The sequence below is a fragment of the Peromyscus maniculatus genome, chromosome 15, assembly GCF_049852395.1.
Source record: "Peromyscus maniculatus bairdii isolate BWxNUB_F1_BW_parent chromosome 15, HU_Pman_BW_mat_3.1, whole genome shotgun sequence".
Taxonomy (NCBI): domain Eukaryota; kingdom Metazoa; phylum Chordata; class Mammalia; order Rodentia; family Cricetidae; genus Peromyscus; species Peromyscus maniculatus.
In genome coordinates, this window is record NC_134866.1 from 71,925,666 (window position 1) to 71,941,325 (window position 15,660).

The following is a 15,660-nucleotide window of genomic DNA, read 5'->3' on the forward strand; positions in this document are numbered from 1 at the left end:
GAATCACACAAGTGCATGCCTGAGGAGACCAGAGATTGTGTCAGAAACTGTGGATCTTGAGTTACAGGTGGTTATGATCCGCCATGTGGGTGCTGGGAGTCGAGCCCCATCTTCTGGAAGAGCGGCCAGTGCTCTCCCAGTCTCTCCAGCCCTCTCACTGAAGTTCTTGCTATATCTTGCTATATGTTTGAATGCTATATCAGATGTTGTAGTGGTCTCATTAGTGACTGTTATTTCCCTAGTCTTTAGCTTCCAGAAATCTTAAATTCAGCTTTAATTAAGAAGCCATTTGTTCATAGCATTGAACAGGGCATGTACTTAGTTGATATTCACATGTCATTTGTTTTTGAGATAACTAGTTAGCGGATTACTGAGGGAATTCATGTAACTTGAGGAAGCTAATGTGTGGAGAGTCTTTATTTAAGACATTGCATTTCCAGTGAGTATAGGTTTGTCCGTTTATAGAACGCTTGATGGGATAGTATCATTAGTTTAACTACTCAGTTTCTTAGAAAAATGTTTATTAGAACACATTTCTATAATCACTGGTCTGGACTATAAATTTTCTCCTTTCCGTTGTAAACAACAAAAGATCCAGTCAATAGGGTGGTTGCAGCACACACCTTTGATCCCAGCACTTGGGAGGCAGAGGCAGGTGGATCTCTGAGTTCAAGGACAGCCAGGGTTATACAAAGAAACCCTGACATGAGAGGGGGACAAAAGAGTTCCAGTCACTATACTGTGTGTGGCTGGGCGGTGGTGACGCACGCCTTTAATCCCAGCACTGGGAGGCAGAGCCCGGTGGATCTCTCTGAGTTCGAGGCCAGCCTGGGCTACAGAGATCCAGGACAGGGACCAAAACTACACAGAGAAACCCTGTCTCAAAAAACAAACAAACAAACAAACAAAAAAGGCAAATAAGTCATCTTGTAAGGCCAGCTTCCCTATGAACGAAGGACTGAACTGCAGAAGAGGGAATGAGTAAGACCACACCAGTTCAGAATTCCCCATGCACCGCCTTGCCAGACCAGCACGTCAAGGGAATCCATCTAACAGCAGTTACACTTTCTTTTTCAGAGACTGGCACAAATGTTTTACTCCTTTAAAAAAAAAAAAGCTTTAATAAAAGCGAGGAGCTGGTATTATTTCCAGAAATAAAACTGAGTGAGAGGCAGCTCCCCTGCAGGGAAGGGACCTTTCTTATCAACACTAGGTGCTGACGTGGACAGAGGGGAGACATGCTGCCCTGTCCAGGAGGCTTCAGAGCAGTTTGTCACAGACCAGATCTGCTGTCACTGCTGTGTTTGTTCTTTGTCTTGTTTTTCTTTTTCCTAGACTCTGTTTTCTTAAACTTACACTTTAGAAAAATGCTTTCAATTTTTAAAAATAAAATCTGATTTATTTAGATTTAAATATTAAATATTCCCAGTTCAAAGGTTAACATTCTGAGCCAGGCCTTACCCCCTGTAATCTCAGTACTCAGGAGGCTAGGGCAGCAGGAACTTGAGTTCAAGGGTAGCCTGGGCTCCATAGCAAGACTTTCTCTCTACATAATAAGTAAATAATGTTTGAACCAAGGGAAGAAATAGCAAAGACAGCCTGGTGAGTGTTGTTTCCAAAACAGGTTTACTAAAGCCTTGGACACTTTGGATTGTAGGACTCCTGCTTGCAGATTGCCTGTGCCTTCTTTTTCACCTTGTAATATTGTTTTGAGTATTGATTAGTTTTTGTTCTTACTATTTGTAAAAACTTCTTGTACATTTTAAAGATCCTATTTGATTTAAGAAAGTATTGTCTATGGTTTTGAGCACCTCCTCCATAAACTTTTCAGTATAGCTCATGAAAGGATAGTTTGAATGAAATCTTTCAGCTATTACAGAATGATGTACTTGTAAGTGCATAAAATGTTAGAGACAGGGTAAAATAGAAGGATTCTTTTATTTTTATAATCTATTCTATACTATATCTTGTTTGTCATAACACCCAGGACCTGTAAAGGTTCTAGGAATAGTTAACTAACAAACACTGAACCTTTGCTCCTAGGGAATATAATATGTTCCTATTAAGTCTCTGATTACATGTTTACAAACCAGTTAGTACATAACATTGTTTCATGTGCATTTCTTTCATTTCAGTGTTTTAACTTATTTATTTATAGACATGATCTCATTATGTTTGCAGCTCAGTTTGGCCTTGAACTTACAAGATACCCTGTCTCTGCTTTCCAAATGCTAGGATTGTAGGTATGCTGCACTATACCCAGTTAATATGTGATTCCATGTACTATTATCACTGTTTTAACATTGAACATGTGACCAATTATAGTATGACTTGTGCCTGAATCAATCTTATCTAACACACATTTTTCTTCATAAGGCACATTAACTTTGCATCTATGAGTATATAACACTTAGGAACACTTCAGCATTATGCTGAGAGGCCATTTTAAGCAGTGAAAGCATCTATAATAGCACAGCAGTGCAAAAACCGTGGTGCTAAACAGACCACTAAAAAGACACCTGCTTGCATAGTCTGAGTGCTAAAGCAAGACAGAGAGAGGTATTGTCTTGTTCATCCCAAGGTAGAAAAGTTCATGTTAGGCAACTCACATTTTTCCACCCACATAGCTCTGTAAGACAGGGGAAAAAGTCACAGGTACTTACTTGAAAGTCTATTAGTTTGGTTTTCTATTGCTGTGATAAAACAATAACCAAAAGCTTGAGGGAGAAAATGATTTATTTGGCTTATAGCTTCCAGTCCATTATTGAGGAAAGCCGGGGCAGGAACTCAAGCAGAATTCACAGAGGAAGACTGCTTTTCCTGCCTTGCCCAGCTTGCTTTCTTATACAATGCAGGACCACCCGTCTGGAGGTGGCACAGCCAACAGTGCCCCCCTCCCCGCCCCCCATCAATCACTAATCAAGAAAATTCCTCAGAGACATGGCCAAAGGCCATTCTGATGCATGCAGTTCCTCAGTTTAGGTTCTTTCTTCCCAGGTGACTCTAGTGTGTGTCAAGTTGGCAAAAACCCACACAGAGTTACTGATGACTTTTACTGAATTCATGTGTATGTACAGAATCTCTGAGTGGCAAGAATTGGCTATAGTTGTTTTAAAGAAGCTTATAATGGAGTACTTCCACTATTCATATTGGAAAGAAAACTTATTTGTGGGTATGTGTAAGTTTCTAGTAATGCAGTCACCGTTACCATTTTGTGTCCTCTTGTCTAATGAAATGAAACTGTTTTCAGTAGTTTTTTTCTTCCCTCCCTCAGGGAACAGCCTATCTTCAGCACTCGAGCTCATGTCTTCCAGATTGACCCAAACACAAAGAAGAACTGGGTCCCCACTAGCAAGCATGCAGTCACTGTGTCTTACTTTTATGACAGCACAAGAAATGTGTACAGGATAATCAGTTTAGATGGCTCAAAGGTACGTCACGTTTACTAAATAATCTTACTCTCTTGCTTTGGTCAACATAGAACTTCAAGTTCATTCACATTTTTATTTCCATTAAAATATTCCTTTTTGAATTATTAAAGCTTAACTTGAAGAAACAAAAAGTGATCATTCTTAGAGTAGCAACATTTTTTGCTCATCAAGTTTTTTTTTTTTTAATTAACTAACTCATTATATTGAGTTTTATGAGGAAATATATTCTTCAGATTTATGGTGGATTAATTTATTTAATGAGCATTCCTTGTGTCTCTGTTTTGTATCGATGTTAAATGATAAGAAAATACTGGTGAACAGTGAATTTCCATATTAGTCACTTTTTCATTGTTATAACAATACCAGGTATTGGCTACTTGTGGAGAAAAAGATTTATTTGTCTTAGAGGTTGAAGGCTAAGAATCCAAAGGGGATAGATAGCCCTAGCTTAGTGATGGCTTCTCCTTGGTTGCATTGCTGAATGATTTGATAATGGTGACTGACTTAAAGATGAGCAAGTGATTACATCTTGAGCCACGGTTGAGCTGAATGGGGCCAGACATTCTCCCTTTATGATAGCCCATTCAGAAGAATTGAAGTTTTTAAGAATTACTTTCCTGGAGCACATTCCCAATGACCTGATGATGACCTACCTCACTTGAATGTTCTACAATATCGTAGCCTTTAAATCACAAAATTCTTGGGGGGTGGGGTTTGGGGCTGAGGATCTGAGTTTGGGTTCCAACACCCATACAGAGAGGCTCATAACCATCTGTAACTAGTTCTAGAGGATCTGACACCCCTTTCTGACCTCTGCAGGCACCAGGCACATACATGGTGTATATATATGCAAGTAGGCAAAATACTCATAAACATTAAATTAAATAAATTTAAAACAACAGCAACAAAGACCCTTTAGGAGAACACAGTTAATACATAATTAACCCTTACAATTTCTGTACCCTTAAATCATGAACCCTGCCAACTTCAAAGCTAAAGTAACTGAAGTGTAAGACAGAAATCTTAAAGTTTTGCTTTTAAGAGAGGCAGATGATGTAATATTTATGGTCAAGGACAATTGGGCTCCACTCTCAACTCTGTCAATTACTGTTTTGACTTTGAAAAAAAATGCTTTCCGGGGCATCCTTTTTCTCAAATCAGTGTAAATAGTTGTAAAGATTAAATAAGTTAGTATCGGTAGAACACACTTTGTGCTTGGTGGGTAGTATGCTGTTCAGAAGGGAGAAAATCTTTTATTACCAGTGAATTTTGTATAACTAACTTATATTCCAAACATCAGATTCTGAAGTTTCCTTCCTTCAAGCTTTCTTGAAGGTATGAGGCCTTTCTAACTTTTCATCAGTTCAGTGTACAAGTTAGGAACACAGAAGAGAGCCAAAGCACCTCATTGGGATTTTCAAATCATGTGATCTTACACAAGGTATTTAACTTGTGTGCATCTGTTTTCTCACATGTAAAAAAGATCTTAACAACTGTGCATGCACTATTACACCAGAGTATTGCTGTAAAGAATAAATACATTTTAAAAAGCATAATGTGCAGCAGTGTGTTGACTCTGGGTGAAGGTGCTTGTCACCCAGCCTCACAGCCCTGGGGCCCACACAGTGGAAGGAGAGAACAGACTCCCACAAGTTGTCCCCTGGCCTACAGGGCATGCATGTGCACATACACATAATATAAACACATTATACATTAGCAACAACAAAAAAGTAAAATTGTCCTACATATACTTATTATTAATATTACTAGGCTAATAATTTTACATATGACCTAGTATGGTTTGAAGGCTAGAAGATCATTTAATTTAATGCTAAACTTGTAGTCTGCTTTTTCTTTATGCTCACTCCTTGTCTTTTTAACTATCTTATAGGAAAGTCTAGAGGTGTAGCATGCATAAAGCCTTGATAGTGTCCGTCACCACTGCTACCACAACGAAAAGAAAGAAGACAGGCAGGGATAGTAGATTTATTTCAGGAGTGGACCTTGTGTCTAGATTATAGGACTTCAGGGCTATATATACCTTGTGTCTTACATATGTGATTAACTGGTGTTTCTCTGAATAATTAGTTTTCTTTTCACTTTCACGTGAATGACTTAAAAGATGATAATAGCTAATTTCTGTGAAGTGTTATTTAATGAAGAGTAACTGCTCATAACTGTTTGGTTTAGTGAAGTACAACAGATATTAAATATTATCTCTGACTTGAGACTGTTAATTTATTTTCCCTACTTGAACTTTCAGTTTCTGTAATCTCTTGTATCACTTGACCTAAACTGCCAGGATAATGAACTTTTATTAGCTGGGGTTAAAAGGGTTAAATGGAAAGAAAGGTCAGCGGAAGTAGTCCGTGTCTAGGAAGAAAAGCCACACTGAAATACTTCAGTGCACTTCAGTTTTCCCAAGTCTCATCTCCATCTCTGTTTTATGATTGCCTTAAAAAGCCCAGAGTACCATAAGTAGGAAATGTTCCTTTATTCTTTCTTTGTGCCTGAACTGTACACATGAGGAAGTTTGTTTGTTTTTTTCTTTTGCTTTTTGAGACAGGCTCTCACTATTTAGCTCTGACTGGCCTGGAACTCAGAAGTTCTCCTGTCTCCGCCTCCCAAATGCTGGAATGAAAGGTGTGTATCAATATCATATTGCTTTTGTTTTCTGGTCATGATATAAAGACTCTAGCTTGGCCTAGCCAGGTTCAAAGCATCTGGTTTGAAACGAGACACATTTCCACCTCTTCACTTTAGACAAAAACTCTAGGTTTGAGAGTTGTTTATTTTAAATCACCAATTTTTTTCTTTTAAAAAATCTTAATTCTATAAAAAAACAAAACAAAACAAAAAAATCACACCTTTAATCTCAGCACTTGGGAGGCAGAGGCCAACAGATCTCTAAATTCGCTGCCAACCTGGTCTATAGAGTGAGTTCCAAGACAGCCAGGACTACACAGAGAAACCCTGTCTCAAAAAACAAGAAAATTTTCTTAGTTGTGTTCTAGTAAAAAAAATCTAACATACAGATTTTCAAGCATAGGGTTATTTAAAGCTTTTCTTCCGTGATTCAAGGACTAATTATACAGAAATGAGGAAAGGTTCAGAATGGAGATTAGAATGGACCTCTTTAACAAGATACAATGAAGTTAATTTGAAATGGTTGAAATGAACCCTAGTGTCCACCAGCACATTGGTCAGTTTTTCTTGTTGCTTATTAAATGTGTTATCACCCCACCTTTTAGAGTTAGTGGAGTCTGATGCCAAAATGCCCTTTTGGTCTTGGTTAACACTTAGGTCCCTCCTTAAATGTTCCTTGGAGAACACTGAAGGACCACCAAATCTAGAACACTGCTTGCTGGCCTTTATTTGCTTGCCTTTGATCTCTGTCATATCCTTTTAGGGACTTCACAGCTATTGAATGATCTGAAATTCCATTGTTAGCTATTTCTTTGCTCTAACCAACTCATATAGAATGAAATTCATAACTGCATTGCCTCTCTTACTGTTGTGTCTCAAATTTCTAGAATTGTGCTTGGTAGCTAATAGGTACTCAGAGAACAGCAAACAAATCAATGATCTTTGGTTGTTTGTTTATAGTCTTCTTTTGAGTTAGTCCTTCTAAAATCTTTTTAGATTATTTTATTTTATATGGATGAGTGTTTTGCCTGCATGTATGTGTGTGCACCGTGTGCTTGCCTGGTGCCTGCAGAGGACTGAAGAAAGCATCAGATGCCTGTAACTGGAGTTATAGGTGGCTGTAAGCTACCATGTAGGTGCTAAGAATCAAAGTCTTAGCAAGATCAACAAATGCTCTAAACTGCTCACCCACCTCTCCAGCCCCTCGACTTTTACTTGACGACTGCTCCACAAGTTAAAATAATTGTTAGCATGTTTTACATACCTAAAAGGGTATGTGAGTGGAAGCTGTTTTAAACTAAATGGTGAGGATGCTTTATAAATATCAATGGAGAAATTGATCAAGTACAAAGATAAAGCTCTCATATAACAATAGATAACATCTGTTTCCTGTGAGAAAGGAGGGAGCCAGTTTCCATTGTGCCATCTTCCTTTTCTTTAGTGGGACGTGTATGTCCATGTGTCCTTGTTAAAGCTCCATCAGGTCCCGATAGCGCATAAACATTTACATTTGTAGTGGGTCACTTGGTAAACAAATAGACATTTTTTCAGCTTCCCATTGCCCATTTACTAGTTTGCTAGATGACAACTTCAGATTTGACAACATAAATGTTTTTATTATTGGTGCAATTATATTTCTTAATTTTAGGGATACTGGACTACCCAACTATAAATGACCCTTTCCTTTCCAGCGCTGTCAGAAAACATGGATTAATATGTTATAATACCTGAAGCATGTTAAGATCTCCAGAGTGAATCTTTATTAACGTGCTGAATGCTGTGTCTTCTAAGAAATATATGCGAAATAGAAATGATATTGCCACCAATCTATTATTTTATAAGAAAAGTGAAAATACTTCTTAGGAGTTTGTTTTTTCTTTGAGTAGAAAAAAGGCCTGCTGAGTGATTGAAAGGTTTTTTTTTGTATGAAAATATATTTTGTGTAAATTAGATTGTAAAAAGCTTGATCATACATTAAAATATCAAAGTCATTTGTATTCATTCATACCTTATATATTTTTTATTTAAGTTTATTTTATATATGTAGGTGTTTTGCCTGCATGCCTGCCAGTGCACCACATTCATGCTGGTTGCTTGGAAAGTCAAACAGAAGGTGTCAGGTCCCCCGGAACTAGAGTTCCAGACAGCTGTGAGCTGCTATGTAAGTGCTAGTAATTGAACCCAGGTCTTTTGGAAGAATAGCCAGTTCTCTTAACCTTCTTAACCACTGAGATAGTTCTCCAGTCCCTCATACATTTATTTTTTGAAAGATTCTGTTAAGACTAAAGCCTATTTGTTTCCAGAGAATAGCATCTAAGATTAATAAATACTGATCCTCAACATTCAAAGGGAAGAAGCTGACCACATTCAAACCTGTTCGAAGGCTCAGTGGTTGAGCACTTGCCTTGTATGTGCCAGGTCCTGAGTTTGATGGCCATTCTACCAAAAAGGGACAGTAGCTCTAAAACCAAGATAAAAGCAACTGCTAACATTTGTCCATTATCAATTTGTGACAAAACGGTAGGTTTACAAGGTACATCTTTGGGAGCTTGGGTACTCTCTCAGTCAGTAAAGTGCTTACTTGTGCAGACATGAGGATCTGTTCTATCCCCAGCACCCATGTCAAGAGCTGAACTACATGGTAATGCTTGTAATCTTAGCACTAGGGAGGGGAGACAGGTGAATTCCTCAGCCTTGGTAGCCAACCAGCTTAACCTAATCAGCAAGCCTCAGGTCCTAGTGGGAGACCCTTTCTCAAAAACCAAGTTGGACAGCTTTTGAAGAACAACATCTGAGGTTGTCTAGTGTGCACAGGCGTGCGCATACCTACACACACACACACACACACACACACACACACACCTTTTGAAATCTTTTGGATCATTAAAAATATATCTATAGTTGTACTAGTTACATGTTTCTACATTGCCACAACTACAACTATCTTTATTTAACTTTGTGGGTTACAAATGATCCTGTTTTTATGTAGCTGCAATGATCTTGTATTTAAATGCCTATTGCTTATTTTTGGCTGGCTACTTTTCTTTATTTTTCAGGCAATAATAAATAGCACCATCACTCCAAACATGACATTTACTAAAACATCTCAGAAGTTTGGCCAGTGGGCTGATAGCCGGGCAAACACTGTTTACGGATTGGGATTCTCCTCTGAGCATCATCTTTCAAAAGTAAGTTATTTCAGTAATCTCTGAGAAAATCTTCATCTCTAATTTATGTGTCCTAAATATATAATAGCAAACAGAGAATACAAAATACTGGAGAAATTTGTTTAATTTCAGTTGTGAACTTTAGAACTATAATGACTTTAAAATAAGAATATTAATATAATATTAAATGTTATAAATAAATATAAACATATTAAAATAAAAATATCTTTGGATTCCTTATAATTTTGCATAAAGATTTATTATATACATCCAGAATAGTCACCACTGGCTAAGAGGGCTTATTATAGTGAATTATATGTGTATCAGGAAGGAAAAGGTGGGAACTACCTCTCCAGAAGGGATTTTGCTAAAAAAAAAATTAATTGGAGATGGTCTTCAAGATAAGCATAAACTCTTCCAAATAGTGAAAGTTACAGTTAGCAGGAATGTAGATTTCAGTTGGATTTTGTTATTGTTTGTTTCTTAATATGACAGCAGTCGTGTAAGTTACTGTTTGTTGAGAAAACTCTGATTTGCTTGGATGTAGAATCTCTGAACTGTCTGCAGTACAGAGTGAGATCCAGTTGGCACCAAGAGGAATTTCTCAAGTAGTGCTGATCAAATGAATTACGATGGCCAGAAAGACTTACAAAGTGCAGAGCTTCACCAGCTAAATACTAGAAATAAAACAGTTGTCCTGCCAATAAAGAAAGCCACCCATGCTTCCATCAGGGGCACCTTGAGTTCTTGTGGAAATTACACAGAAAGACTGGATATGAAAGTGGAAAGGTGCACAGGACACTGAGGTGGTTAGGATGAATAGCACTCACCTTGCTCTCTGGAGTCTGTGCCCACAAGACAAAGATCTGTGCTAAAACTTCTGTGTTAACTACTCTGTGTAAAGGGTTTGCCTTTAACAGAATTTCAGTGCTTACACGAGATTTGATATCAACAGAATCTGAAAATTAAGTTGTTCAAATGCAAGGTAACACTCTTGTAGGTAGATTCAGTTCATAGATACATTAAACCTTAAGCTTATTTACTGTAGAAATTGTTCAGATCCTTTAAAGTGTGTTATTTTAAATGTCTTACACCTTTGTGACTATTTATTGACTTGATTTATAATTAGTTTAGTAGTTGAAATAATCTATTTGTTTTTCTTGTGTTTTAGTTGTAAACATTCCTTTTCGTGTATGTTTTCAATATAAATTAAAGTTTAAAGCTCAGAGTTTGAAGCTATTTTAACTATTGCCTTTGTGATTATAACCCATTCTTTATAAGACACTTACAGTGTGAGTGTGGCCTAATACGACTGCTCTTAGCAAGTCTTACTTTCTAAATATATTTTTGAACTGTGGTATAGTTGTGAGTCTTAGATCAGAGTTTCTCAGTATAGCAGTTCAGATGAATTTCTCTTCCAGAAATGATCTCCTTGAAAAGTTAGATGCTTATTCTAACACATTAGCCATTACTCAGACACTTTATAGAACTTTCTTTGGGTTGTCTGCTAAAGGATAGAAATTATACTTTTTACTACATGAATTTCATGATTTTTCACAACAAAGAGCTAAAATTGTAAGTTGATTTCTGAAACAAACTTTTATGAGATCTCTTTTAAGCTTCAGTAATTTTGACATTAATTAAATCTTTCATTACATTTTTTTCAAGTTACTGAGTGGCTAGCAAACAGAGTAAAGGAGTAGTCAGTCAAAACCTGTCGGTCCATACAGTCTCAGGCTACAGAGTAAAGGAGTAGTCAGTCAAAACCTGTCGGTCCATACAGTCTCAGCCTACGGCCTCTTACTTGTTTGTTTTGCGAGAGGGTGTCTGGGAATGGCTTTATGTTATAAGATTTTTTTTCCCTCTTCAAGTTAAAATATACTTACTGTATCTGAATATAGTGATAGATGGCTTCCATATCCCAAACAAATAGGTACTGTGTCTTACAGTGGTGTTTCTAAGAATTAGTATTTCATGAATAATTTTTTCATCTCAGTGACCTTTTATGTTATTCTTTTTCTTTTTTAACTTTATGTTATTGCTTTCTGTTACTGAATTGGCTATTTAGAAATCTTTGCTAATGAGTTTTTTAGTTGTTAGTGATAATATAATGATATGTAATGTGTCTGTATGACTTACATAATATGGGCATTTATATTTTATTATTAGTTAAAAGCATTTTCTTAGTATTTTGATGTACAAATAGACACTTAAATGGTTGCATTTTCTTAGCAATTAAAAAAAAAAAAAAAAAAAAAAAAAAAAAGCATAGTATACGCCTGTCTGCTGACTCTACCACTCATGTGAGTCTTAGTAAATTGTTTCTTAATAACCAGAGAATACAGATAAGCCAGCTTACCAGATTCTAACTTCTTGATATGGTGATGTTTTGAATAAGATTTATCGCAGCGCTTATGTTCAGCGTCTGGGGTTTAGGCTCTCTTCTCATTTTCATACTACCAGCTGTGCTTGGGAGGCCATGCTGCTTGTGTAAGAGTCAGTTCAGGAAATGAAGGAAAACCAAGGAGGCGCAGGCCCTGTGGCATACTGCTAGTTGGCTAATGCATGTAGTCTCTGTGTGTTCAGTTTGCAGAAAAGTTTCAGGAATTTAAAGAAGCTGCTCGTCTCGCAAAGGAGAAGTCGCAAGAGAAGATGGAACTAACCAGTACACCTTCACAGGTGGGTGTGCTGGACCTGCTTTCATGTGTGAGCCCTGCTCACTTCAGACCATCGTATCCTTACGCCAGAGTAAAATTTGGAAGAATAATGGCAAAATTAATTACCAGAGTAGATAGAGAAATGCACTCTTTTTTTTTTTTTTTTTTTTTTTGGTTTTTCGAGACAGGGTTTCTCTGTGTAGCTTTGCGCCTTTCATGGGACTCACTTGGTAGCCCAGGCTGGCCTCGAACTCACAGAGATCCGCCTGGCTCTGCCTCCCGAGTGCTGGGATTAAAGGCGTGCGCCACCACCGCCCGGCGAGAAATGCACTCTTAATTAGTCTCTGCTGACAGAGAAATACATCAGTGTTTACAAGAATAGTTTTAAAAATCAATATTAACGGCCGGGCGGTGGTGGCGCACGCCTTTAATCCCAGCACTTGGGAGGCAGAGCCAGGCGGATCTCTGTGAGTTCGAGGCCAGCCTGGGCTACCAAGTGAGCTCCAGGAAAGGCGCAAAGCTATGCAGAGAAACCCTGTCTCGAAAAACCAAAAAAAAAAAAAAAAAAAAAAAATCAATATTAACTCAGATAACCTTTATGTTCCAGTCTTAGTTTAAGTTTTTATTGTTGTGAAAAGACACCATGACCACAGCAACTCTTCAAAAGTAAAACATTTAATTGAAGGGTTCACTTACAGTTTCTGAGGTTCAGTCCATGGCAGCGTGCAGACAGACATGATGCTGGAGCTGAGAGCGCTGCATCTTAAGACAACAGGAAGTGGACTGACAGTCACACTGAGGGAAGCCAGAGCCGAAGACGCCTCAGAGCCTGCCCCCACGGTGACACACTTCTCCAACAAGGCCACAGCTCCTAATAGTGCCACTGGGTCCAGTTTCTTTCAAACCACTACAATACCTAACAGCAGAAGAGCAAAAGTACAAAATGATCGACCTGTGTTTTTGTCAGTGTTCTTTTACCCCAGCAGTGGTAAGACAGAAAGGAGAGTCTCAGAAAAACAAACAGAAATGTGCTCGCTCGTGTTCTAGAAGCTAGGTGTGACACACCCTGCAGAACCACGTGGGAAAGCCAGAGGGAGTAGTTAAGAGGCAGAAAGAGCAAAGGAAATCTGTGCCGGACTTTCGCTTAGGATTTCATGGGAAAAGTGAAGAAACAATAAAAATAGTTTACGATTGGCTAGTTTGAGCAATTTCATTGGCTCTCAGTTTCTACTGGCTTTAATCTGGCTCTGGAGTGATTAAGACAACGGAATAGGTTTCTTCAGTACGAGGCCAGATAAGAAAATGTTTTGTGTGGTACCAGCATGGCTAGTTTGACATCTAAGGCCTTCACTAGGCTCCTAGTTTCTCTAAGTATTGGCTAGTTCTAAAGGAGAGAAGCAGTTTACCTAGTCAAACATTACTAAATATTGGATGATTGTGAGAGTAGAGTTGCTTATGTACAATCTTGACAACCTGAGTTCTCTCCCTAGAACTCACAAGGTGGACAAGGTGGCAAGAGAGAACCAGCATCCATGTCCTCTACCCACATGCCTGCCATAGCTTGTGCATCCCCCCAACATCCATGTCTTCTATACCCCACATGCCTGCCATAGTTTGTATATGCCCCCACTATAATAATAATAATAATAATAATAATAATAATAATAATAATTTTTAAAAGTCAAACATTACACAATATAAAGCATTATAAAATTTAAGGCATGTGGTTCTTCCTGGTCATAAAAATCTACTTATATCTAACTATTTGGTAAGCCTCACTAAGTATAAAGAATTCATTTTTATTTTAATTAGGAGAGTTCTACTACATGTCTTTGCACACAGACAACATTTATTGTGGATTGAAACCAAAGTCCATTCTTCCATACTTGCAGCAACCTGGGATAATTTGGGTGTTCTTTGTGAAACTGCATTGAATCTCTTTTTCAAATGCTTTGCTGCTCCAGTGATTCCTTTAATCATAAAAGCCACTCAAAATTATGTGCCAGTATGTATTGGGAGTTCTGATTCTTTAGGTGAATGATTTTCTTGTTACCAAAAGATGCAACACAAAGCACATTCAGTAAGTAAATACACAAAATATCAATAAAGTTGTAGTGGATGATACATGCCATTGTCTTTAGTTACTGTTTCTCCAGTTATAACTTAGCATTGTGTTTAATTGATTGTAAACTGTTACAAGTTATAAGCTAATTTCTTATCTCTGGTGGAAGGAAAGTCTTTAAGCTTTTGCTTTGGTCAAATGAATATAGAAAAGATGATCATATTTGAAAAAATGCCATGATATAAAAAGAATGAATAATATCTTAATTTGATCAGTGCTTGAGAAACAGGCCTTAATTTGTCTTTTCAAATATTTCAAGTCTGTTAACTTACTGTGTAGGAGCCAGAGAGAAAAGAAGAAAAAACATTTTCTCCTTCCTCCTCTTCCCTACATTTGTGACAACCTAATGTTTCTCTTTTGTTTGAATGGGAATATTTAAATTGAATGGCTCAGCATATAAAATCACTTGCTGTGCAAGCCTGTAACCTAAAACTGATCCCCAGAGCCACATGGTGGAAGGAGAGACCCAGCTCTTGACCCTAACGCCTCCTGCTGTAACACTCATGTGCCCCTTCTCTTCCTTATCCCCTCCCTCTGCTTCTCTGTCCCTCTCTCCTCTGAACCTCCCTTCCCCTCTACCTCAACAAATAAACAACAAACAACCATGAGCATTTTCAAGCCAGACAAACTTAAATGTTTTTTTTCTGTGACTAGAGAAGTTGTTTAACTCAAGTGTTTATACATCTTAGCATAAGTATTATATCACTTTATTGAGAGAGGTGAGTGTGATAAGGGTAATGGCAACTCATGGTTAGTGAGCAATGTGTGCTCTAGAGCTGGGCTTGAATTTTGGCACTAACCTTTATTAGCTTTATGAATTAGGTGAGTAACTGGGGGGTGGATGTTGGACATACAAAATGGGAATAAGACCAACATATTCTCAGGGTTATTGTGAGACTTCAATAAGGATTAGAAAATGCTTATATATATAGTAAATCCTTAGGAAATAGAGGCACCTGTTGTTGTTGAGTGAGTGTGGTTATAATGGTGAGAATAATTATAAAGTCTTTAAATAGTGCGTGGCACATAATACTTGTTAGGAAAACATAGATGCCATATGGCTTTGGGTTTCTATTGCTTTGGTAAAACCATGACCAACAGCAACTTGAGGAGGAGAGGGTTTATTTGGTTTACATGCGCCAGGTCACAATCTGTTGAGGGAAGCCAAGGCAGGAACTCAGACAGGAAAGAACCTGGAGGCAGGAGCTGAAGCAGAGGCCATGGAGGAACTCTGCTTATTGGCCTGCTCCTCATGACCTGCTCAACTTGCTTTCTTTATTCATGTATTTTTATGTAAGTTGCATGTACGCCTGACAGAAGAGGAATCAGATCCCATTATAGATGGTTGTGAGCCACCATGTGGTTGCTGGGAATTGAACTCAGGACCTCTGGAAGAACAGCCAGTGCTCTTAACCACTGAGCCATCTCTCCAGCCCCCTCAACTTGCTTTCTTACATAACACAGGACCACCTGCTTAGAGGTGGCACTGCCCACATTGGGTTGGGCCCTCCCACATCAATTATTCATCAAGAAAATGCCTCACAGGCTTGTCTTCAGGCCAGTCTGATAGAGGCAATTCCTTAATTGAGATCCCCTCTTCTCAGATGACTAGTTTGTGTTAAGTTGGCAAAAAACAA

The 15,660-nt window shown here is 38.0% G+C and overlaps 1 protein-coding gene across 3 annotated transcripts in view; it reads left to right on the plus strand.

Moving 5' to 3' along the window:
• The window catches only part of Homer1 (homer scaffold protein 1), a 117,434-nt gene that overhangs the window by 49,583 nt on the left and 52,191 nt on the right, over window positions 1-15,660 (plus strand). For all 3 annotated transcript variants that reach the window (XM_076552071.1, XM_006981776.4, XM_006981777.4), the window contains 3 exons: window positions 3,275-3,431; window positions 9,134-9,265; window positions 11,831-11,923. In XM_076552071.1, the coding sequence (XP_076408186.1) occupies window positions 9,164-9,265; window positions 11,831-11,923 (195 nt within the window). In that variant the 5' untranslated portion in view covers window positions 3,275-3,431; window positions 9,134-9,163. The remainder of the gene's footprint in view (window positions 1-3,274; window positions 3,432-9,133; window positions 9,266-11,830; window positions 11,924-15,660) is intronic.